Below are 24,447 nucleotides of genomic sequence, written 5' to 3' on the forward strand. Positions count from 1 at the left end.
TTTAAGAGGCCTTGAATTCTGGTTGTTTAACTGGTGTTCAGTCTGTGTTACTAAAATGAAGTTAAAACAATAATTTGAAAATTTTATTTCATAATCCTTATTAACAAACAACATGTTCAGATCAATTTACTATGCTTCATAAGTCTCCATTGAATTTGGTTCTTAGTTTGATACCATGAACACATATATGTGTGTTTGACATTAAAATTTAATTTAGTGTGCATTGCTTTTCTTAATTGATGCTGTTAGTCACTGCAGACCTCTTTACTGGAGGATTTAAATTTCCATTTTGACCTTTTATTAACTGAAACTAGCTGATTTGATTTTATTTTTCTTTTTTTTTTTCCCTACTATTCTTTAGAACTGTTGGCAGGGGAGATATTAATAGCTGTAGAATTTAGCGATGTATTTTAAACATGGAATGGTTTTGTTAATACGTGAAGTCAACCAAGGAGCAGTGAACCCTTTGTGGTTATTTACAAAATACATATATGTATTTATAGATCTACTGTATAAGTATAGGTTAGTATACTTACCCTTTCATCAGGACCAATAAATGTATATTTTCAAGGCTGTGTCAAGTTCAAAAATATATTTTGGACCATTTGGCTGCAATGGTATCTGGAATAAATGAGAACAGATGAAAAAGTATTTTAACTATACCAGCCCTGTAGCCTGATTCTGTTTGGAATTGCTCCAAAATAACATGAGATATTTTGCATTAAAGTTAAGATACATGTGGAGGTCAGGCCTTGCTTTCATTCAGTAACTCAGGCAGAATTAATGTGCTCCCCTGTAAACCAGATAACATTTTGTATCTACTCTACTCTCAATTGCTGCAGTAAATACTATTTCCTATATATCAGATCAGTGTGGGCAGGTGTAGAAAGAGCAATTAGTAAAGAAGGACAACATGAAGAAGAGGAAGGGGGGAAAGGAAGGTTTCAAGTATTGGGAAAAGTGAATCAGGATCTGAATGAGAAGAGAGAAGAATTCACTAAAAGGCTTGGCAAAATAGACCTGGTGACTGTGTAGAGGTGAGTTGTGCCTTTTAGGTCCCTGTTTTGGATCCTGAATTTTATCCATCCAGTCTTCATGTACTCTGAGGTGTTCTGAGTCTGCCTAAGTGCATGGCTGGCATATGTGTCACTTAACAGTTTTGACTGCTTTCCCAGAATTCAATTCACATTGTAAAGTTTTTGTTGTGTTTAGTGTCTGGCAGTTGAAAACTGCTTTATTTCTGATGGATTATATAGGGATGATTTTTGGTTGTTGTTCAGCTAAGCCATTAAACATAGGTAGAAAAAGGTTTTTTTTTAGTAAAAAAACCATCCAGTTTGTGTATTGCATTGCTCAGACACCTTTTCCAGAACACAGTCCTTCCCATCCCTGATTCTACATCTGACGAAAATCAGCAACCATTAGTGAGCACATAAGTTATTGTTTCTTTTAAAATGTGTTTTTTACACATCTAAAAGCAGATGATGATATTGCTTTACTCTCAGGAAAATTAGCAACACTTAAAATTAGAACTAATTGCTGTTCCAAGGAAATGCCTTTGCTGTTACACGGGAGGATGTCAGTAATTGGCAGGACACACGATGCTGTCACCATGAGTTCAGGCATATTGCTGTGCATTAAAATGACAGTGGAATAGATCAGTTTGAGGGTATAATACATAGCAAAATTGTTCTACACAGCTATCAGAATATTAAATAAAAGGAAAAGGCTTCATAAAGTCTCATATAATCCCTCTTGGCACGGGTATATGAGCAGGTATTCAACTTTTTTCCTTTAAGTACACTGATATGATTAAATTTAACTTGACACAAGTGATGTACTGTACCATGTGATTGTAATATTTAAAAGAAAACCACTTTTCTGATTGAATACCTACTCATTATCAATTCCTGTGTAGCAGCATCTAATCAGAGTTTCTTCTGCAGCTAAAATGCAAAAGAATTTGCTGTGTTCTCATCTCACTGGGTGCGCACTCAGCAAATGGAGAACTGCTTCAATATTTCTGCTATCTTATTTAATCTAATGTTCGACTATAAAAGCCAGCCAGTTCCCATTGATTAGAAACCGTTTCCAGGCTATAACTTTTCTCTCCCAGAAGTGGTGTGTGTATTTTCACTAATTCTGGATGCTGTGGCTGCTGTCCAGGCCCCTGCACAGTGCAAACACAAACGCTGTTGGATGTGCCTGCTGTAGATTAGCCATATGCTTCTGCTTGACATGCCAGAGCTTTTCTCAGTGCTGTTACAGGTTTGGAAATGCCTCTCCTTCCACCACCCCTTCCTTACAAAATAAAACTGTAAACCGGGAAAGGTGATTTTCATCCAGTCCCACAATATATGCTATTTTAATATAATTTATTGTTCCAAACAATGCTTTTCAAGCTGACCAGGGTTAAGCACCTGTAGCACAGGCAGAGACCAGCTTGGCAGCAAGATTTACTGTCACATGAGTATGTTCAGTCTTGTGAAGAAGGTTCAGTAGTAAAATAAATCTCCAAAGGAGATGTGCAGGGAGAGGCCATATAGATTTGAGACCAGTTTTAGTCGCTATTCTGGGGGACTGTGGAAATGAAGGTACAGGGAGAAAACTGGCTATTCCTTTCATAGTAACATAAGCTTTTTAGAGATTTAACATGGAACTTGCCAGTCAGTATAGTCAGTGAAAGCCTTTCCTTTGCTGTAGGAACCATTAAAGGATTTTGTTCATTAGCTCCATAACTGGAAATTCCCTGTAACACACTATTAATAGATTTTTGGTTTTTTTAGGCAGTTGTGACATTCCGCACTGCTTAGAAGTATATTTTGCCTTGCATAAACACATCTTAGTGCCTTTTTTGTCTCCTTGTTGAGAAGGTCTTTACCTTCTTTCAGTGCTGTGCCTTAGGTTGCTGATGACAAACACTGTTGGATAAACAGTTCCTTGGTAATGCTACAACAGCATCTTAACATAAACATCCACTGAAGTATGCAAATGATCTCGGTGATAAACAAGCATAGCAAAGTGTGGCTGAGGCAGCAAGCCAAGCTGTCTGTTCCTTGTGCCCAATGATATTTTGATTGTCATTTTAATCTTAGGAGTAAATAACATCAGCGATCATGTTCCATCATTTAATTTCAGTGCCAAAAAAATGAGTGCTGCTTTAACTGGCATTAAACAAGATGGCATTGCTGTGGTGGTTGGTCATTGCAGCTCAGGTCATCCATGTTCCATTGTAAATAAGTAAATGGTGGAAATCTTAAACAGAGACTGGAAACAGACATTCTTTGAAAGCAATGTTAAATAGTTAATGTCTAGTTTTGTTTTTTTTCATGAAAGAGCCTTTCTTGTCACCTTTAACATCTTTGAATTAAGAATGTCTTACGTCTAGCTAGGCTGGACTTAAAAAACCTTCCCATTTTTGTTCTCAAGTACCCAAGCAATACTTCTGTGGCTCTCTTTTGTTGCCAAGCCTTGACTCCATCACTTCTCAGCTCACATTTTGTGTCTGTCTTCATTAACCTTCCTTATAGCCATGTAAACCTGCTAAGTATCTTATTTCCTAATGAATGGTTTGTTCCTGCATGCTGAAGTTCGCTTTAAGTGACATCTCAACCAGGCAGCTACCTTGGACTGTTTCCTCTCCTGGGTAAACCTTAGGGATTTCTTCTAAGGGTAAACCTTCTCAACATTTCCCTGGATATGCTGAAGTCTCTTTTTCTGAAGCCCAGTTTTCTGACTCTGCTGCTGACTTTCCTGGTCTTCCTCCAAATTCCCAAAGTCAGCCATGTCATTGTCTTTATGGAGCTTACCACATAAATGAAACTCTTAAATTTACCTGGTTTAAGCAAAATAAAACAATACAAACCAGCTTGCGTTTGATCATTTGGCACAGTTTTGCAGGAACTGTTGTCATTTAACCCGGCTCACTCTGGCTTTCAAAAGCACCCTGCATCCAAATGGCTGAGCAGGGATGATCTGTCAGCTCTGCTGCTTAAGGCAGCTTATGGCACTGCATTCTCAATTCCCTCCCTGGCTGCCTGTGTCCCGTGTTTTATTCAGGTGAGTCAAGTAATGAGCTCCCATTTGTGGTACTCTATCACGCACCATGGATGCTGTTGTGGTGCTGCCCTAGGAAATGATTCACTGCGAGGGATTGTGAAATGTCCCCTTTCTTTTCCCAGGCTCCATCCCAGCTCAGCAGTGAAAGATTGTGCCCCCTGGTTAAAAGAGGTCACTTAAAGTGTCCCGTTTGGAGAGGTGACATTGGCAGTTCCAACTGCACTGAGTGCTTGGGAGGTGGCTCTGCTCACTCTGGTGCAGCCACTTCACCTTTGTGCCTTTGTGAATCTCATAAAGGTCTGCAGAGGTCTCCAGCCCCGTGTTCTTGTTCTGTGTATTATCCTTGTGGCACTCTTCACTCATCCCGCCCAGTATTTAGTTTATCTATCACCATCTAATCACAAATTAAGTAGGTGAAACTCTGATCCCTTTCTCTCTGGCACAAATGTCCTTCAAGAATGTTTTTTCAGCACATGGCTGTAGGTTCACCACCTTCTGTGGCTGACAGATGGGGTAAATACTTGGCTCTATTCTATGCTGTGTCCATTGCAAAGCCAACTGAAACTCTGGATGAGGTGGCACCTCTAAAATGGGAATAAGTTGGTGACAGCTGTTAATATCAATGAGATTCAATTGCTCCATTTAGTCACTTTTAAGAACCAGCTCTATCTGAAAAGGTTAGGTTGTTTTGGAGTAAACTGGAATTGAGGTGTTGAATTACTTACAACAAATCTCGAATGCATAATTTTGGCTATGTTACAAGAACTTATGAGATTTCTAGAAATGATCTATTGAAAACTGCTTACCTGCAACTGGTTTTGGATTTGACTGTGCTCAATTTTCTCTGCAGACTCCAAACCTCTGAGAGTTCAATCTTTTACCACTGAGGTGTCATTTAGAGAAGTTTTTTGACTCAAATTCTGGAAATACCTATGTCTGTGTGTGGGTTACAAGGCAGGAACTGTCTCAGTAGAATCCAGAATGGGTTACAAAGCACAGTGCAGAGTTGTGTCTGCACCAGACACAGTCTTGCTGCATAAACATGCTTTGTCACCTGGGTTAGTATGTCCCATACCTTCAGTGTTGGAGTAACCGAAAAAAAAAGTGTTTTTGAAATCACTTTATTAGAAAAATAAGAAAATGGATGTACTGGTTTTGTTACAATCCAGCTTTAAACTGTGGCAGTGGTTTTTGATAAATTAATCTTTGAAATAAATTGTATTTCAGAAGAAAAAATACAGATAAAATGAGAAAAATTATATGGCTGTAGTTACTGTTTTAGAGGTCATGAAGAAGGTGGAGAAAACTACTCCTTTCTATGGAGGTGTAAGGCAGTTTTCCTCTACATATGCTGAGGAGGTTAATGTTTGGCAGAAAATGAAAAGGTGCCATAGTTCACAGCATTAAATTAAATCATTTGTGAAACTCGTCTTGCCTGCACTGTAAGAATTGCCACTTCCATACTGCTCTGGCTGTGGATTAAACAAATGCAAACATATTTTTGTAAGGAAGCATTGCAAATACATCTCAGAGAACTCAAACATTGTTTCTTGAGGATGGAAATAGGCTAGAAGTTGTAACTAGTCTCTTCCTTCCCAGTAAATCCTTTATGAAAAAAGACATCAAATAGGATAAAAGTATAAAATCTATTTTGAAGCTATTCTGCTACTGTTGAAACCACATGGAATCACAGAATGATTCAGATTGAAAGGGAACTTCAGAAGCCATCTAATCCCAATATCCCTTTTAAATCAGGAGTAACTACACAGATTAGGTTGCTCAGGGGCTTTTAGAGTTCAGGTTTGAAATTCTCCTCTCTGAGCAGCATTTTTCCTGTGCTTAACTTCCCTCACATTCATTATCTTATTCTTTGGAGCTAACCAGAGTTTCCCTTTTGGCAACTTTTAGCTGTTGCTCCTTGTTCTATCACTCTGTACCTGCGGGTCCTGTCCCTATAACCTTTGCTTAGGTGGAAGAAGATGCAATTAAGTTGTCTGAGCCCTCCTTTCTGCAGGCAGTGCTGAACCAGCTGCCTCAGCCTCTGTCATGTGCTCCAGCCTGGCAAGCCACCACTGAGCTCCCAAGCACATCTCCTGTCCTGAGGCACTCCAGGCTGGTGTTCCAGATGCTCTCCCAAGTGCTGTGCAGGGAGGAGGGATCCCTTTGCTCACCTCCCTGACCACCCTTGGCTAGTGCAGCCTGCAGAGCAGCTCACATTGGAAGGCAGGGCACTGCTTTGCACCCAGCTCTGCTCACCAGGATGTCACCGTAGGACACAAAGAACACAAGTGCATACCGCTGCTCTCAAGGTGAAGGAGAAAAAAGGAAGTTTATTTTATGACTCCAACATTTATAGGTTTCCAAAAGTGACGGTGGATTGGAGGGTGACAGTGCCACCTCTCCAATGACACTGGACAAACTCACAGTCCATCAAATTTCTCCTCCTCCATAAAAGAATGCAAAACAATGAGTTATTTACAGAAAGTGTTCTACAAGAATGTCAGCATCAGAAGGCTTAGAAAATCTTAAAAAATCAGAGTTACACCAGGACTCATCCTTTGCTGCAGAGCTGCTCTCTGGCCAGGCAGTCAGGCCTGGGCCAGTGTGAGGGATTATCCTGTCCCCAGAGCAGGACTTGGCCAGGTTCCTGTCAGCCCACTCCTGTAGCTTCTGCTGAGCCCCATAACTGCTCCCTGTTGTTGTCCTGTGGGAATTTGCATTCTGACACTTCACAAATGTCTTTTTTGAGGATCAGTTCAACAGTTTTGGACCTGGACTTGATGCCCAAGGGCTGGAAATCATGGCTGAGTTAAACTTCTAAATGTTGACTGCTACCCCCTTCAAAATCGTGTATTCCAGATGGCTTTTCATGTACCTTTTATATTAACAATCCAACTCTTTATTTTTGCCCTCTTTCCCTTCTAATTGGGTACAAGGATGCTGCATCATCCTCACATTGCTCTAGTAAAGGTGTAACACAAATGAGGTGGAGTTTGCTCTACTGACTTGTAGATAATGATGAGATCCTTTTATACTTTAGACTTTTTCAAGGAAGTTTTAAGAATCATTTGTCATTGTAGACATATCTGAGTTCTTCAGAGTGTGATGCTGTATGGTTCTTAAGGCCATTTTGGACAGTTGTTTTTCAAATGTGACATAAAAATTGTTTCCAAGGGAAATATTGGTTGGAATAGAAGGTTGAGCTGCAGCTGGGAAGACCTTAAGAGTCAGAGTTGAAGAAAGCGTGGAAGAGGCAGAAATCATAAAAAGAAAGATTTAGGTGTTAATGTGGAAGCAAAACAAATCAGTGTGGCAGAATCATGTGTGCTTGGGCCCCTGGAAATAGCAGGATAAATATTTGCCATATTTAAGTAGGATAAAAAAAGCTCTGGCAATAAATGACAGCATCATAAAGGCAGTGGAAAGCTTCAGCAGCTGGAAGGAGTGAAGGTGTTGGAGGGAAGGATTTCTCCATGTGCAGTGGAGTGTCCATAGTGTTATGTGAATTCAGGCTAAGTTTTGGCAAGTGGTTTGCTGCTTTCAGGGAAATTTAAGTAAATGTCCTTTGCAGGCTGTCGGGAGGTTTCAGCTGCTGGAATTCTTTTCCATACCTCAGGCACTGACACAGAGTGAACATGTCACTATCAAACACCCACAGCAGTAGCAAGAGCACAGACTTTTATTGAAATACAGTATTTTATATGTAAAAGAGACCAAAAGTAAATATTCCTCTGCAATGGGAGAAATGAAATGGTACTTTCCTGTTAAGGTAGCAAAGAAATTCTCTTTTGCTTATTTACTTTTCCCCCAGGCTCTCTGAAAAAAGTTATTCTGCATTATTGTTCTTACTTTGAAAGCTGAGTTTGGCTTTGCCCTGAACCTTCCAAAAAAGAGAGGGGTGGCTGGAGCATTCATTTTGTGTGATTGCAGAAGCAAATGATGTGAGTCAAGTGGCCTGGTCAGATAATTAAGCTACAACAGAGAAAGCTCTCAGAGTCAGTCAGTTGTGATTATCAGTTTGGTGTGGCTGGATGTCTGATTCCTTCTGAAAAATCCGAAGTGGCTGCTTTTATTATCATTAACTGGGGAGTGCCAGCAACAAACCTGGAAGAATTATACTGCCACTTCAAAGAATTCCAATATATTTCAGTTGGAATATAAGTTTAATGATGAATTGCTGACTGTTTGTTGCTCTGCCCACCCATTTGAATTGGAAGGTTTGTTAGAATAATTCCGGTGTTACGTGTCTGCCCTGCTTCTGAACCCTGATGTCTGTAGGCAGTCTGCAGCAGAGTGGCAATAAATGTGTATTCTTTGGGGCTGTCTGAATCTCTTTGGTTGTTTGTTTTTTTTTGGTTTTGTATTTTTTTAATTATTTTTCTTTCCTTTATTTCTTTAGATAGAATTCAATCATTTTGAGGCTATCTCTGGAGTATCTAGGAAAGTTCTTTTAACGGTGAAGCATTGGATTGCTTAAAGTGCCTCACAGAACTAAACCTTGGTAGCACTTCTGAAATATTTCCCCTGCTAAAGGAGAGGCATGTCACGAAATGAAACTAAAAAGGAAACAATATTTCATTTGAATGGAAGGATAAAGTAGATTTAATCTAAACCAGGCTAGTTCAGTATCGAAGGTTTGCTTGTGGCGTTTGGCAATTTTAAAATCAGAACCTTATTGGTATTAACTCTGCCACATGGAGGAGGAATTAATCCCATGGAAATGCACACATGTAATGGGACCTTGTAGCTATCACAAATCCAGAGCCGTGCACGTTCAGGGTGCTTTGGGTCTCTGAGTACAGCCGTGTTAATTTTCGAACAAAAACCTCCAGCTCCCGGCAACTTCCCCAGTAGCATTTCCAATGTTTTTTAAACAGCTATTAATGCAGTCAAGCTGTGTTTTTTTCCCCTCCTTCTCTGTGCAATCATCTGCTCAGTGGTGCACTCCAGCAGCAGTAGCAGGAGCCAGAGGAGTGGCCTGCTGTGATTGATGGGGCACAGCCCCGCTGCAGGAGCCACATCTGGATCCGGGTTTGGGAGCACTGGGATGTGGGGAGGGAGGGCACAGAGCCACATCTGGATCAGGGTTTGGGAGCACTGGGATGTGGGGAGGGAGAGCACAGAGCCCCATCTGGATCAGGGTTTGGGAGCACTGGGATGTGGGGAGGGAGGGCACAGAGCCACATCTGGATCAGGGTTTGGGAGCACTGGGATGTGGGGAGGGAGAGCACAGAGCCACATCTGGATCAGGGTTTGGGAGCACTGGGATGTGGGCAGGGAGGGTACAGAGCCCCATCTGGGTTTGGGAGCTCTGGGATGTGGGGAGGGAGGGCACAGAGCCCCATCTGGATCAGGGTTTGGGAGCACTGGGATGTGGGGAGGGAGAGCACAGAGCCCCATCTGGGTTTGGGAACTCTGGGATGTGGGCAGGGAGGGCACAGAGCCCCATCTGGATCAGGGTTTGGGAGCACTGGGATGTGGGGAGGGAGGGCACAGAGCCCCATCTGGATCAGGGTTTGGGAGCTCTGGGATGTCAGGAGGGAGGGAGGGAGGGCACAGAGCCCTGCATGGGCTCCCCCTCCCGCAGCACCCCCAGCTCCCTCACCCCTGCTCTGCTCACACGCCCCCAGCCAGCGCTGATGCTCCTCTTGGGCAGATGCTGCATGGCCTGGGAGCAGAGCAGCTGCTAAGTGTATGGAGAATAGAGGCAGCACCATGGTACAGCAGGTATTTTCACTTTTATTTTCACTTTTATTTTCACTTTTATTTTCACTTTTATTTTCACTTTTATTTTCACTAGAAACTCTTGCTTTTTAGTCAAGCCAGGGTAATTCTTATAAGCAGCTGCACCACTGCATGCAAGGCTTCTAAGCCGAGTTTTGATGCTTAAATCTGAAGCAGGGCAAGCTATGGGGAATTGTGTTTTTGCTAGATGTAACTGAGCCCTTAGAACCAGCAGGTTTGCAGAGAAATGTTGCATTTTTTCTCCTTTGTTTTTGTGCCCTAAGGATACGATGCAGTTTGGCTCATTTAACTACAGTACAGGAGGCTTTCTCTAAATGTGAAATATCTCTTGCCAAAGAAACAAAATGCACCAAACAGAAAATAGAGCAAAACAAACAATAAACTGTGAGTTTGACTTCAAAACGCAGGCAAGCAGAAAGGTTTTCATTGAATACATTTTTATGCACCAAATGTGTTTTTAAGAAAAAGAAATGCTGCTTAAGAAATGTTTTCTCTGCTCTCTCCTTTGTGTACAAACATAACATGCTTGCCTTATTATGTTTTGACACTTTTTATACTTTTCTTAATTACGAAATCTTTTCCGAGGAGGAGATGCTGAAAAGTCATCTGAGATAGTAGGAGCAGTTTAAATTCTAAGCTTTTGTTCAGATGGGATAATACGGATGAAATAGGAGAATCTTTAGTTACCTAAATCGTTGGAATCCTTTTGTTTTTTTTTTTTTTTTTGTTCTTTAGAGTTCAGCATTTAACCAGAAAGCAATAAATTTGATTTTATACACTGCCACGTAAAGCATATTTTTCAGTTGAAATGTGGTTTTCATTAAGACTCGGGCCAGAACATTTAGCAGAGCCTGACTGTCTGCCATCCTTTGTTCTCCTTGCTCTTGCCAACAACCAATTTTTTAAAAAAACCATGCACAAAGTGAGCATTAAGGGGTTATTTAATCTTAAAGATACTTGGAACTGAATCTGAAGGGACAACTTCTGTTCAGCCTCTGCTGCCTGGGTGGGGTTAAGCCATGCCTGTGTACTGTCATACACAGCTTTGAAATTACCCTGAGTTCATGGGCTAATTTAGGGTCAATATTTCCTCTTGCATTTAGTGCTATTTCATATTTCAACTTAATGCATTACAATTTGTTATTTCGTTTATTCATTTCAGTTCACTGTATTTTAAAGAGTACAATAAAGGAACATTTTAGGTGATTCTATTTAAAGAAGTTTTGGTTCCTTAAAATCTGTTCAAGTGTATCTCTTGTGAAGTCTGGAGTTTCCACCAACCACATGTAGGCACAAATGTGTGATAGCTGACACTTCATTGTTCTTGACAGAAATTAGTATTTTGAACAATTGGCTTTGCTATTATTAACCAAATAAATAGTAAAGAATTTGTTTCAGCATACAGGTTTTTATATTACATTGCAATACCTTGTCTGTTGAATTAATTATAAATAATAAATTCACTCTAATTTTAAAGGTTAGGAAAGGCTTCAGTAGTCGCTTATTTTAAGGGATGAACATCTCAGATTTATTGTCACTATCATTTTAAACTTAGGGCCTGCACTAGCATGTGCAAGTTTAATTTCTTTAATGTCCCCTGTCTTCCAACAATTAAATGAACCTGCAGAGCCTGCACTGATAATCTGGTCTGTCAGTTTTCTGCTGTAAGCACAGTGGGGTTGGTTTCTTCAATGGCTAGGCTGTAAATCTCTGAATATGTACAAGTTAGTTAAAAAAAAAAAAAAAAAGAGATAAATCCCTGACCCTTTGTTATTTACTTCTTAATTGGGTCTCAGTTATTAATAGACTTTAGTTGAACGAGTCTAATGGAAGAGGTAGAAGAGTCTCAGCATTGTGGAGGTTCTGAAATTGCCTGCACAATTTGCCATTCTGTGATAAATCTAAAAAGTTTGGAGTTGCCGGTAAAAATAATGGAAAAGTTCAACCCTCTTAATTAAATATGAGCTGTAATTAGCACTAGGTGTGGACGCTTTGAATATTAATTGGGGTCCTCGTGGAGCTGCTGTCAAGGTTAATGAGGAACAGTGGGGGTCTCAGCAACATCTGGTTTAGGGCTGGAGGTGGCACAAAACCCTTTGGATGAAATGCACCTGGACATCACCCCTTGCTCCCTCTGATGCCACTGCTGCTCTTTTTGAACAGCTGCTGGCTCTGCTGTCGTGTTCAGCATCTGACAGGAGGGAATGGCTCAAGGACCAGCCCTAACCAGCTCCTGTGCTTCAAAACCAGCACAGTGAAAATGCTAACAGAGGCAGAATCTGGGTTTGCTTTTGTTCCTCCCCACCCCTTGCTCAAGTCCCTCCTGAAACAGCTGATTAAAAACTTTAAGGTTGGCTGCCTCCCACACAAGTTTTAAAAGTGCTTCTTTAACATTTAATGAATGTCTCTCGTGTAATCCAGTCATTCCTGGGTTTTGCTTCATCTGGATTTAAATTTTTTTTTAATAGTGAAAATAGTAGGTAAAAGAAATAAGAAAGGAGCTTGACCATTTTAATATTAAAGGGTAAAAGTACACATTTACAAGAGGTTTTAGCCTTCACAGAAATTCAACAGGACCAGTTCAGTGCAGCATTAACCTTATTAAATTGTAGATATACAAACAAATCTTAGTGACTTAACCCTGCGAAGTCAGTAAATGACACTGGTTTCCTGCTAAAGATGAATGAACAAAACAAAGCAAACCACTTGCTCAATGCCATACATTAAACCAGCATCAAAGATGGGATTAAAATTAGAGAGGGTTTGATTGCTAATATAAAGTTCTAATTTTTTCAGACACAGTGTAAGAATGCCTCTTACAAAGGAAAATTCAGTTTTCTCTTTTAAGCCTGTCGAGCACCAAGACTTAACTCCTGTGTGAATTCTTAAAAGCTCTTGAGTTTAGGATGAGTTCAGGTCAGAGAGCTGATGTCTGAATTAGCTGAAATTGGCTGTAAATGCCCTTAAGTACAAAGTGCAGAAGAATGTCTTTTATTCATCCACCCTATTTTAAATTGGGAAATCAAGGTCTGATGAGTAGGAATAAAATCCCTGCAATAGTTTTGGGCAGGTGCTTGTACATGCGTTGGTGGGAGAATGATGGAGTAGTTTGAAAGGTAATTAAATTTTGACTGTGTATTTTTACATTCCTTGCTTATTAGTGGGATAATTTTATTTTGTAAGTTAGTTTATCTGAGGTTGGGGTAGTCCCTGCACTAATGGCCTCTAATTCTGTCTCAGGCAGAATCTCATTCTGGACATTTTTTATAAAGGTTCAAAAAGATTGTAGTGTACATTTCCTCCTCTAGAATTATTGTGTTTTGGTATGGGGTAAACATTTATTCAGAAGTTGCTTAATTGGTAAATTAACAGGCTTGGCTATTCTTTATTATATCAAATGGAAATATGGATCTCTTTATAAAGACATGAGGCTAGTGTTATTAATGTTATAGGCTAACTGTGATATGGAAATGAAATACTGCTATCTTCAAATGTAAAACCTTTAAAGTTCTTAAATCTATTTCTCTTGACATAGAATTTTTTTTTAATGTTATTTATGGTTTTGAACTGATTCACTTGTAGATTCAAATACTTAATATTTTGACTAGATCTCATTACTATTTTGCATTTGTGGCATGCAATGGCTCAATGAAGGGTATCTCAAAGTATTCTGAATATCTCAGGGCATTACCGCACATAGGTATTTTTAGTGTTTGTTAACAGTAAGCACCCAAATCCTGTGTTGCCTACATTGTGTTCTGTAAATGGTCAGTCAGAGTGATCACAGACTGGGGGCTGAGCTTACCCCAGCTCTGTGCTGGCAGTTGTGCTCAGGAACCTTTGGAATGAACTGGCTCTGTCCCTGTTCCTTGTCTGAGCTGAGGCACCATTAGTGCAGGCAGATTTCCCTGACCTTTCCTGCCTAAAGACTGCTCTGCCATTATCCAGTGAGCAGCCGATTTGTTTGTCTAATTATAATAATATTTAATAGTCTCAGCAGGATGCATTTAATGCAGATAAGAAATATCCTCCTCAAGAAGCAGCCACTGTGCCCTTTTCAGGCCAGGATGCTCTCTGCCTTACGTAGGGTGCAGGACCTTCGCTTATTTTATCTCACGCCACGTTTCTTACTTTATTATTATTATTATTATTATTATTATTATTATTATTATTATTATTATTATTATTATTATTTTCCCTTTGATTTCCACAGGGTAATCAGGAAGCTACAGCACCTCCTGACACAATGGCACAGCCTTATGCCTCAGCGCAGTTTGCTCCACCTCAGAACGGTATCCCTGCAGAATACACAGCCCCACATCCGCATCCAGCTCCAGACTACACAGGCCAAAGCACTGTTCCAGAGCACACGTTAAACATGTACCCTCCTGCTCAGACACACTCTGAACAGAGTGCAGCTGACACAAATGCACAAACTGTCTCCGGCACAGCCACAGTAAGTCAAGGTTACTGCTCTTTCTAAAGCTCTGTGTTTCATGTGTGTTTATCAATGAAGTTTTTTCCCTTGACACGCTTCGTTTGCATCAGGTTTAGGCACTGTGTTCAGGTTGAAAGTCTGTCAGAGTTTGCTGTTGGACATGGAGAATGTGTTTTCACTGGTTTTGGAGCTTTGTAGAACCTGGAGTTTCATTTTCAACGGTGTTAGACAAAATGATTAATAGCCAGCCCATGAATCACAGCATAAATTTTAATTAAGTCCAATATGGAAAAACATTGCACATGAGTGTTTGTAGGCATTCATTTGCAGGGCCAAAGAAAGCAACCAAAAAACCCTAACCAGACTCATTTGATTATTTTTATGACCTCTCTGTTTTCGACACAAGCAGTTTTAATAAAAGTATGACTTGAATGGTCCTGTACAAAATTTACTGTGTGAATTAGTATTGTGAAGAGCATGTCTGCAATATTGTATTTTCTAGAGAGCTTGTTTATGCAGCCATTACCCAAGTTGTGTGTGGATCTGTGCTAAACAGAGCAGAAATGATAGACTTTCCGTATATTTGATTTATATGTGAAGTTCTCAAGTGTCATGAATTATGCAAGAGGCTCCTTGGATGGGTCTACCTTGTAATTTAAGTCACAAATTTCACACACTGATAGTTTAGTGTTTCTGTCTTAATTCTAGAGTGGGACCCAATATATCCAGTGCCAGGAGCTGGCAGGTTTGAGCCATCACCCAGCCCCGGTGTTACATGTGCAGGATGGGGCACAGAACAGTGCTGGAAACATCTCCTGGCTGTCCTCATCCTTGCCTCAGCCATTCTCCGTGCCTCAGTTTACCTCCCCTTCCTTCCTGGCCCATATCCAGCCTAAAAGGTTTCATACATTAGGGCAAGAAGAAGAGGAAAGCACATTCTCTTAAATGAGCTCTGCAAATTTATGTTTATTGCCATGCCACTAATTTCTTTGTATGGGTTGTGCAAGAAAGGAAAGCAATAGCAAAGGCACCAAGGAATATTCTTTGCTATTATAACAGAGAAATCCTTGTGAATTAATTAAACATTTTTGTGGTTTATGCAGTAATTTTGTTTATTTCTAACTTGGTAACTTTTTATTGCCCTGAGTTTCTCTTTTCTCCTGTACTAGGAGAAAATTTAAATTGAAGAGCATCCTATTTGCTGGTATCTCATAGCATTCTTTGCCACTCTACTGTGTTTCCTCTTATCCATCTCTTTGCTAAGTTAAATTCTTGGTTCTTTCCAGCTTTTAAAACTTGCTTCCATAATCATTTTTTATTGTTGTCTCACTTTTGTCAAATACCACTGTCATTGGTTTAGAGCAGGAATCCTCAGCTGAATATATACTCCAGAAGAGATTGGATATTGACTAAAAAGATATAATTTCTTCCTGTACCTTTCTTGTTCTTTTCTGTTCTCTGATTTTGCTTGGTTTTTGTGACCACTGCTGCAACTTGAACAATCCCCTGTGATGGCCAGCTCAGCCTTTTCATGTTTTGAAACTGTTTCTGTTCAGTCCTGAAGTGAAATCCTGACAGTGCTAAAATCAATGGTAAAAGACCCGTCGATGGGAGTGGGACAGGAGCTCATCCCTCATCATTTATTGCTTTCAATTGATTGTGTTTCCTCACCCCGTTTTGATTTTTCAGTTTGAAGGAATGTCACTCACTTTATCAGAGAAGTCAGGGATGTGTTTTCCCAACATTTTCCATAGCAAAGGCTGGTGAAAAGACATAGTTTGGATTGTCTGCAATGCCCTTATCTTCTTCAAGTGCTCGATTCAATCCCAGCTCTAGCAAATCCAATGATTCCCTGCTTCTGATATGCAAATAGGCTTTATTGTTATTTGGTTTTGTGTCCTTTGCTATCTGCTCTCACTTGATTTTTGCCTTCCTAGTATCCAACTTGTATTTTACCTGTCAGACACCTTTTCCCTTCTGTTTCCCCTTGGAGTGAATTTCTATTCTCTGCAGGATAACACTTCAATTCCACTAACCTGTTATATTCAGGGAATATGGTTTAGTTATTTGCTGCTCTCTTTATTGTGGATCCTTTCCTTGCATTCTGGTTTCCTTTCTTATTGAGGAATGGACAGAACATTTTGAAGTAGCTCTCATGCTGTTCATAAAGAATTTGATTTCCTTCCTTTTAACTTTAGGTTCTGTTTGAGAAAGTTTTAGTACGGTTTGGTTTTTAACAAGATATTTTTTTTCCAAATTGTAATGCTATATTGAAAGCTGTGGATGCTCTCCCTCAAGAGCAGTGCAATGAAAAGGCAGGTTTCTAAGAAATGTGCTCATCTATGGATCTGCACTGACATTTAACGCATTGTGCACCAGTCAGGTTTACAAATGTACAGACAAATATTGCTTGCACAATTTAATTACAGGTACCTAGGTTTAAAATCTGTGTTTCTGGGTGTCATTAGCCATTGTTCTTGGCAAACTGTGGTGACTTTATAAATAGATATGTGCAGATGGATCCCAGGCAGATTTAACATGGGCTTTGTAACATTATTAGGGTCCACCTCTGTACTCTATAATAATACAATAATACAAGTTTTTATTATGAAAGAGAGCTTCAACAGCACTGTGTCAACATTGTACCTATATGTGGTCTTTATTGTCAAAGCAGAAAAAATATGGGTTTTTTTCTAATTTCTACTAGCTTTGAGAATAGTTGATTTCCAGTTGAAGAGTTTTAAGAGGAATTGGTGTGGGGACACGGTGGCATATGTTTGGTAGGTCCCAATGGTTTTATTTAGTTTCCTTTCAGTAAGCTGTTTATGACATGCATTTGAAAGAAGAATAATCAACTGGCCAATCATTCATAAAATAAAGCTCTTGTGATTAAGGACAAGCTGTTGGAGGCAAGACCAGTTTTTGAATTTTCTCACTCACAAATGTATGAACATGTGAAGCTGGATATAGCATTAGAAAATGGATCTTAAAATTTTGCAATGGGAACCTCAAAAACTGCAGGGCAATTGTCTAACTGTAGAATTACTACCAGAAGTGTCTTAATCTCCTCCATGAAGGACTGAATCCATGCTGAGGTGAGTTACATGCCAGGCTGTGTCTGAGTGTCCCAAGTTCTTTCTTCTTGTCTGAAAGAATCACTCACTGAAGCTGGAGCTCACACTGGATCTAGTGCCACCTAAACCCCAGCTGTAGGGGGATAGAATATAAGAAAATAAAGATTGTGTAGAAAGCAATCTCACCCCTAAGGAGTTGCAGCTGGGCCAATTAGCAAAGATCAGGAACAGGCCTGACTTTACCAGGCCACAGGTGTAAGCAATGAGAAGCAGAGTGCTATAAAAGAGTGGGGTGGCTGGGTGAGAAGGGAACTGGAGTCAGTGGCTGCTTTGGGAAGAGGAAGGAGTCAGTGCTGTGAGGAGATGTCCACGAGAAACACCAAGAAGGTATGGAACTGTTGTGATAAGGAGACAGCAGTATGGAACCCCTGCAATAGGATGATAATACCCAGTAAAGAAAAAAATAATAAAAATTAGCTCATTCTGTGCAACTCCTCTTGAATCCTCAACTGCAGCCCAGGGTGTGATCCTGGGCCCATCCCAGCATCCCCATTTTCCACAAGCTGAACAAAATTCCAATCATCGGTTTTATTGCAGGTTTGCAATTTTGTGCAGAGTTCTCTTGTAATTCATGTTCAGAAGTACTTCACGTACTCTTGGACACGCTCTTGTACTTGTAGAAAGTGTCTTTCCCAGTGACCAGTTTTAATCTATTTAGATAAAATAGTGTAACACAGTATTCTGTCAGGGTAAGTGCTGGAACAAGAGGTGCTCAGATTGCATGTGCAGGGATTGCTAATTCTGACTGTGGTGCTGAGAAACAGGAGGAGAGGGACAGAATTAAAGGGTAGTAAATGATTAAAGACAGGGTGATTTAGCTGAAATAATATGAAATTATCAGTAGGTAATAAAACACTGTCAAAAGTTACTTTGAGTCTTCTCTGAGCATATCTGGTTTTCATCTTTTTGGATCCATATGTTTGTTAACATTGAGTAAGGAGGGAATGCATCTGAGTATATGCAAAATCAATAATCAAGCAGCAGTGGGTTATTTAAGTGCTGCTAGATGTTTGGAGTGGCATAGAATCAAACATGTCTTAAGGCATTAACCAAAATAGTAAATGGCTTCTTCCTAGAAGGTTGGATCTATGAAAAATATGTCACAAAGTTATGCTAAAAGTGACATGTCTGATGATGTTGTAGAGTGGTTTGGAATGCTAGACCAAATAGTTATATGTATTAAAGTATTTTTAAGTAAGAAAATTCATCATTTTATGAAATCAGCCTTTACCTGTGTACGTATACAGATGCAATTGTATTGTACATAAATAATTCTGAGAAAAACTTGTTCAGTTTTTGCCTGTGGCTTTCCTGCACAACTTCTGTTGATGACAGCAGGAAATGTGTGTGTAAATAAAAAGGTCATTAGATGGGCATGTGTAAGGGAGCAAGTAAGAGTAAAGTAAATGTTTCTCTAGTATTTCCTGTTCTAAGTGTATTTCACTAATAACGAAAGTAACTGTCATGGTGTGGTAACAGCTGAGGTTGCAGCAATGCTCTGTGGTTTATGTGTATATAAAAATGTGCTGGTTTAAACTTAATTCTACTTCTGCATAAAACTCTAGATGATTGTGCAGTCCTTCTCTTCTGGACTGACCCTTCACCAGACTTCAGAGGCTGAAAAGCTGTGTGAGAAGTTGTGTTTGGATGGGAGATTTTGAGGGAAAAGGCAGTTTACTTGGACGAGTGATCCATCCATGTCTGAAGTGCTGAGCATCAGCAGCCAGCATGGCATTGGGGGATGTAGGGCTCTTCAAGCCTTGTAGAAGATGTGCAGTGCTGAGGTGTGGGTTGTCTCTGGCCTGGGAAGATGATAAGGAATTTTCCTTCTGACTTCACAGTTAGAACTAAATTTCAACTTGGTTACTACCAAAATTCCTCTGGTGGCATCCACTGAACCTGGTACTTCTGTGTGAAAATGATTGATGTATTAAATATTATGTCTGTTATTCCATCTGCCCTGTTTCCCTTGAAATATTTTATAGTATTTGGGATGTAATGGCCTCTACGTTTGATGTTTTCTTGGTTTTAATTTGTCCAGGTTTGTGCCTTTTTTTGTCATGTTGCAGAGTCCATCCTTTCATCTGAGGATTTGTCAAGGCTTAGTGATGCTGTGGACTGCAAAATTATTTGCCATGTTGAACTTTGTTGTTTTGGAGAAGTGAGATATGTACAATATCTGCTGATATTTCAGGGGATTTAGTGTGCCAATTACTGTCTTGTGCTTATTAATTTGGTGAGAAAGCTGGGAGTAGGAAGCATTTAAAGTGCTTTAGTGTGTTGTCTAAGCCTGCCGGTGAGTAGATGATTACTACAGTTTTCTGCAGCATGTTTATGGTTTTTACTAGCTCTTTTTCCTGCTCTATCCTTTATGTAATTTATTAGTATAAGTGGTTTTCCTCCCCCCTAGTTTCTTTCTTTTCTCCCTTGGCTCATCTCCTCTTTCTCTCCTACTGTTCCATACATGATCTCTCCATCTCCTGGGGTTGTGGGCTGCATTAGCTGCATGTAAACAATGGTTTTCTGCTGCTGTGGAATGCAACAGGTGCATCTGGGATTGGTCTCACGTGGTTGTTTCTAATTAATGGCCAATCACAGTCAGCTGGTTTGGACTCTGTCTGATACACAAGCCTTTGTTATTAGTTCCTTTTTTTCAATTCTTAGGTAGCCTTCTGATTAAATCCTTTCTTCTATTCTTTTAGTATAGTTTTAATATAATATATATCATAAAATAATAAATTGAGCCTTCTGAAACATGAAGTCAGATCCTCATCTCTTCCCTCATCCTCGGACCCCTGTGAGCAGCATCACAACATTCCCCCATGGACACTTTTTATTGCCAACTCCTATCAATGACCCAGTTTTATTCTATTTGAATGCCATATTTTTTGTCTCTAGATGTTTGCCACCAGTATGCTAGATAGCTGATAATGCTTTGACAACTCTTACAGCAGTGTTTATTCATCTAAATCATACCCTGCTGCTGCAGGCTATTCTACCAGCATGGTGTGCTATTTCATTTATACTACCTATTATATCCGGTCCCAACTGCTCCTTGAAGGAAATATTTCAAGGAGCTTTTTTTGAGACTCTGAGTGCTTCAGAGCTGCAGAAGCAAGGAACCCAGTCCAGCTCCTGCTCCACGGTGAGGAGATCAGAACTGACATCCCAAATAGAGAACATAATGCTGTGCTGGGGCCGTGAGGCACAGTAATGACTCGTGATCACAGGCATTATTGCTCTAAGAGGCTTCCTTGCTGAGAGGCCTCTGTGCCAGCCCTGCAGCTCTGCCCCTCCTGTGCTCCTTTGCTTGTGCTGAGGAGTGGCAGGAACACGCTGCTCACCTCAGCCCCTCTGCTGGCACTGCCAGCTCCAAAATAGATTCTCCTCCAGGATACACAGAACCCGACACTGCTCCTGTGATGCTGTTTATGGATGCATGTTTGTGTTTCGTTGTTGTGGCTGGGAAGAGGATAAATCACCACCCTCTCCTTCCTGTGTTGCTGAGTGAACTTGTGTTTTGTGATTGAGTGAGTGGGTATGTGGTGTGAGGACAGCAGCCTTACCCTGCCAGCTGACTGCACAGGGGCTCTTCTGACATCTCAGTGCCTGATCTTTGTCATTCAGGTGTCACCTCAGCTTCTTTCACCTTTTGATTCTCACAGCAAGAAAAGTTTGAAAATAATATGCTGAAATAAAAGACAGAAAAAATAATATTCTGCTTTTATGGAGTTCTATAGATACTGTGATTTTTTACTTTTCTCATTTTTGCCTGCTTGAACTTGGTGAAATGTTAAAGCTGAAGCTCCTACACAAAACAAAAAAAAAAACAAACCCATCAACAAGGATAAGAGAGCAATTATGCTCTGTCATCTTTAGTCATGTTTGCTCAAATAAGTTAGCCAGATGTCATTGATTACCCTTCTGAATATTCTTCATAGGGCACCCTAACAGTTCTCAGCTCACTTCAGCAGGTAATTTCTGCCAGCTCTGAGGCAGATTTGAAGCACAAAACATTGCAGGGGTCCCTCAATCACATCAACCAGAGATGATTATAATGCGGCGACTTGAAAAGTTTCTTCTAGAAAGCATTACCAATTAATTTCTAATCTGTCAAGTTTAACTGACCAATTAAGCAATTTAGGATTTTCTTCCTGCTTGTCCCTGAAAGAGCTGGGCTAATATTGGTTTTTTAAGTTTTCTTGTACTTTGCATTGTCTCTGGGGCTCTTTACTCCTCCATACCAATTATTTTCCGTGTTGCATTATTGACTTTTTCTTCTCTCTGTGCAACCTAAGTATCCATGGCATGCAAATGCTTTGGCTGTGCTTGGTGTTCATATGTACAGAGAAAAACCATTTTTGCACATTTTGCTGAATACACTGAGCATCAGTTTCAAAGGAGACCTTGGTGTGATGAAATAGCCAATTTCAACTTTTTATATTTGACCTTCTGCATCTTTGCTCCACGTTACAACATGGTAATTAAAATTGATCCTTTTGAGGGGATTTTTTTTTAGTGAAAATTAGCTGATTTTCACTTCACTACATGCATGAGTGGCCGTGTTAGGTTAGCCGAGACCAATGATGTTTTCCATTCCCTTGTAATTGGCATAATTGACTGTTAATGGCTTGCAACTTTATCAGAAGTTGTTGATTCCTCCATTCACCAACTCTTTGTGATTGCAGTGAATTTGTGTGTTGCTTGCAATGAGAACATGTTTGTAAGTTCTTGGTTATCCAGCAAATCCTTACGCTTGCTTGCAGGAAGCTGTAAGAGGTCAGAGTGATGGGGTAGCTGCAGGACTGGCCAAGTTTGCAGCTAAAATCTGTGAAAACCATGCTGAGAGGCCTCCTCTCTTCTCCCTTAAGTCATGAGGCTGAATTTCTATTCATGTGCCAGTCTGTGCCTAGAGCTAAACTTACACTCCTGCATGACTACACGTGGGTCTCAGCTAAGGAAGGCTTAGTGGGATGTTACCCCCCAACCCTGAAAATACTTTTTTTTTAATCCTGTTTATACTCTCAAGTTTCCATTCCTCTCCCACACATCTCTCTCTGCAGCTTTCCCACACACCCAGCCACCCACGGAATTACTTTAATTAAACGTTACTCATGTGTGGGCTTGCTCACCACTTCTGCCTGCTTAATTTGTTCCTTTCTAGGGTCAGTGTGAAAGAGTGGCTTGATTCAAGCGTTTAACTTGGCTATCCATCAGTATTAGAAAGACAGTAACAAGGCATGTCCCTGTGTCTTGGCTTAACCCACAAGCAGGTGAATCCATCTCAAGCTTCTTCATGCTCTACCAGTGGCTTGACAGGCTGAGATAGACATTGCAGGCAGAAGCAGACAGAGGAAAATGTTCTTTTTCGCCAGATATGCTTTTAGGGAAGGGTTAGAAGTTCTTCTTTTCAGACTTTGCTGGAAAAAGAATTAGACTGAGCTAATACTCACCCATGCACATCACGCCCTATTTGGATTTTCTGTCATGTGCAGAAAGAATTGGTTGGTCATTTTAAATTGCACAGATCTAGACATTAAATGGCCAATAATTTATTAATTTATTAGAAAGTCCCGAAGAAGGGATAAGAGAGTTCTTTTTTCTGTTTTCAATTAATCCTACATGTGCATGGCAATTTCTTTACAAAACTGTGACATGGTGTCATGTGTTGACCATGACTGACCTCCATAATTTGTTGTGAGGTTTTTATATAGAAATATAAAATAATTGCTAATTCTTAAAAAAATAATTACAAAACCTTCCTCTTCTTTTGCTTCCTTCTTTCCTGCTTTGATCTTTGTGTGCATTTCCATTGTTTTATCTTCCTTACACTACTCCTTTTCTATAGTTTTTCTTTTGTTTTCCAATTATGTTGTTTTTCAATATGTAGGCTTTGTCTCCATTTTATGTCTCTTCCCAGTTTTTGCTCATTCCAATAATGTCTACTAGCTTGCTTTCATTTCCTCCTCCCCTATAGGAGGTACCACTGTTTTTAATGTGGCATGGAGAGAATATCTGAATCTCTGAAGGAAATATATAGTGGATGTGAAAAACATACATGACTTCACTGGTATTTTCGTGTCTAAATGGCAGCAGCTTGCTGGTTCTAGATGCTTTTTCAGCTGATATCCCACACAGTTGTGTTGAAGCATCAGCATATTGTGCTGCCTTTTTTGATTTAGGAAAACTTCTCAACAGCTTTTTAGGAGAGATCCCTTAGGTCTTCCGCTATTCTTGCTTAAAGGCGCTTCTTGCATTTGCTTTTCCAGCAGAGACCTCTTTAAATCTCACCCACAGCAGCAGCTGCCACTGCCTCTGGTCTTTTCCCTACATGGGGAGTTGTCACTGCCTCTGAAATATGATGAGTTCACCCCAGAACACAAACTGAGCTGCCCATTTAACACCCACCTGTGAATGCAGCAGGGTGTGCCAGTGCCTCCTGCCCTGCCCTGGCTACAGCTCTGCACAAATGCTGCCAATGGAGGGATGAAAAACCACCTGGGGAGCAGCTCCTCACCTGCCCCAGCTCTGAGAGCACCCCAGGTGGGGGAGATGCATGGAACTCCCTCCATGGAGCACATTGTTTGCCATTGAGGACATCTCAATCTCTATAAACTGACTGGCTGCAGACTCTGGGCTAACACTGCTACTGCCTCCCAGCTTCCTCATCCTTCCAAAGCAACAATGGACGGTTTCTCTTGCTGTGCTGTTTTTGCTTTGGATTGTAATTCAAATACTTTTCCTTTATTCTCTGATTTATAAAAGATAAAAAAAAAGGCAGCAGACTGCCTTCTGATTCAATCAGGAGAGTGTGCTTACAATCAAGTCTTTTCTATGGCTGTGGGTTTTTTTTTGTTTTTGTTTTTTTTTTTTTTTTTTGTTGCTGTTATAAAAAAGCATGTCAGAAGATGTCAACTATTTCATTTCATAAGGATTCACATCAGTTCCAGTTGTTCCAGAGTAGTATCTAAATATTTGATTTGAAAACAAGATGTGTACCAAGGCTGCAACATATTGCAGGCATGATCATCCAGCTAGCCAGGAAGATCTGAGCCTGCCTGTGCTAATTAG

The 24,447-nt window shown here is 40.2% G+C and overlaps 1 protein-coding gene across 15 annotated transcripts in view; it reads left to right on the forward strand.

Moving 5' to 3' along the window:
* Window positions 1–24,447, forward strand: part of RBFOX1 (RNA binding fox-1 homolog 1) — a 1,162,152-nt gene that overhangs the window by 1,021,001 nt on the left and 116,704 nt on the right. For all 15 annotated transcript variants that reach the window (XM_058816205.1, XM_058816194.1, XM_058816192.1 and 12 more), the window contains one exon: window positions 14,018–14,260. In XM_058816205.1, the coding sequence (XP_058672188.1) occupies window positions 14,018–14,260 (243 nt within the window). The remainder of the gene's footprint in view (window positions 1–14,017; window positions 14,261–24,447) is intronic.

This window comes from Ammospiza caudacuta, chromosome 17, assembly GCF_027887145.1.
Source record: "Ammospiza caudacuta isolate bAmmCau1 chromosome 17, bAmmCau1.pri, whole genome shotgun sequence".
Taxonomy (NCBI): domain Eukaryota; kingdom Metazoa; phylum Chordata; class Aves; order Passeriformes; family Passerellidae; genus Ammospiza; species Ammospiza caudacuta.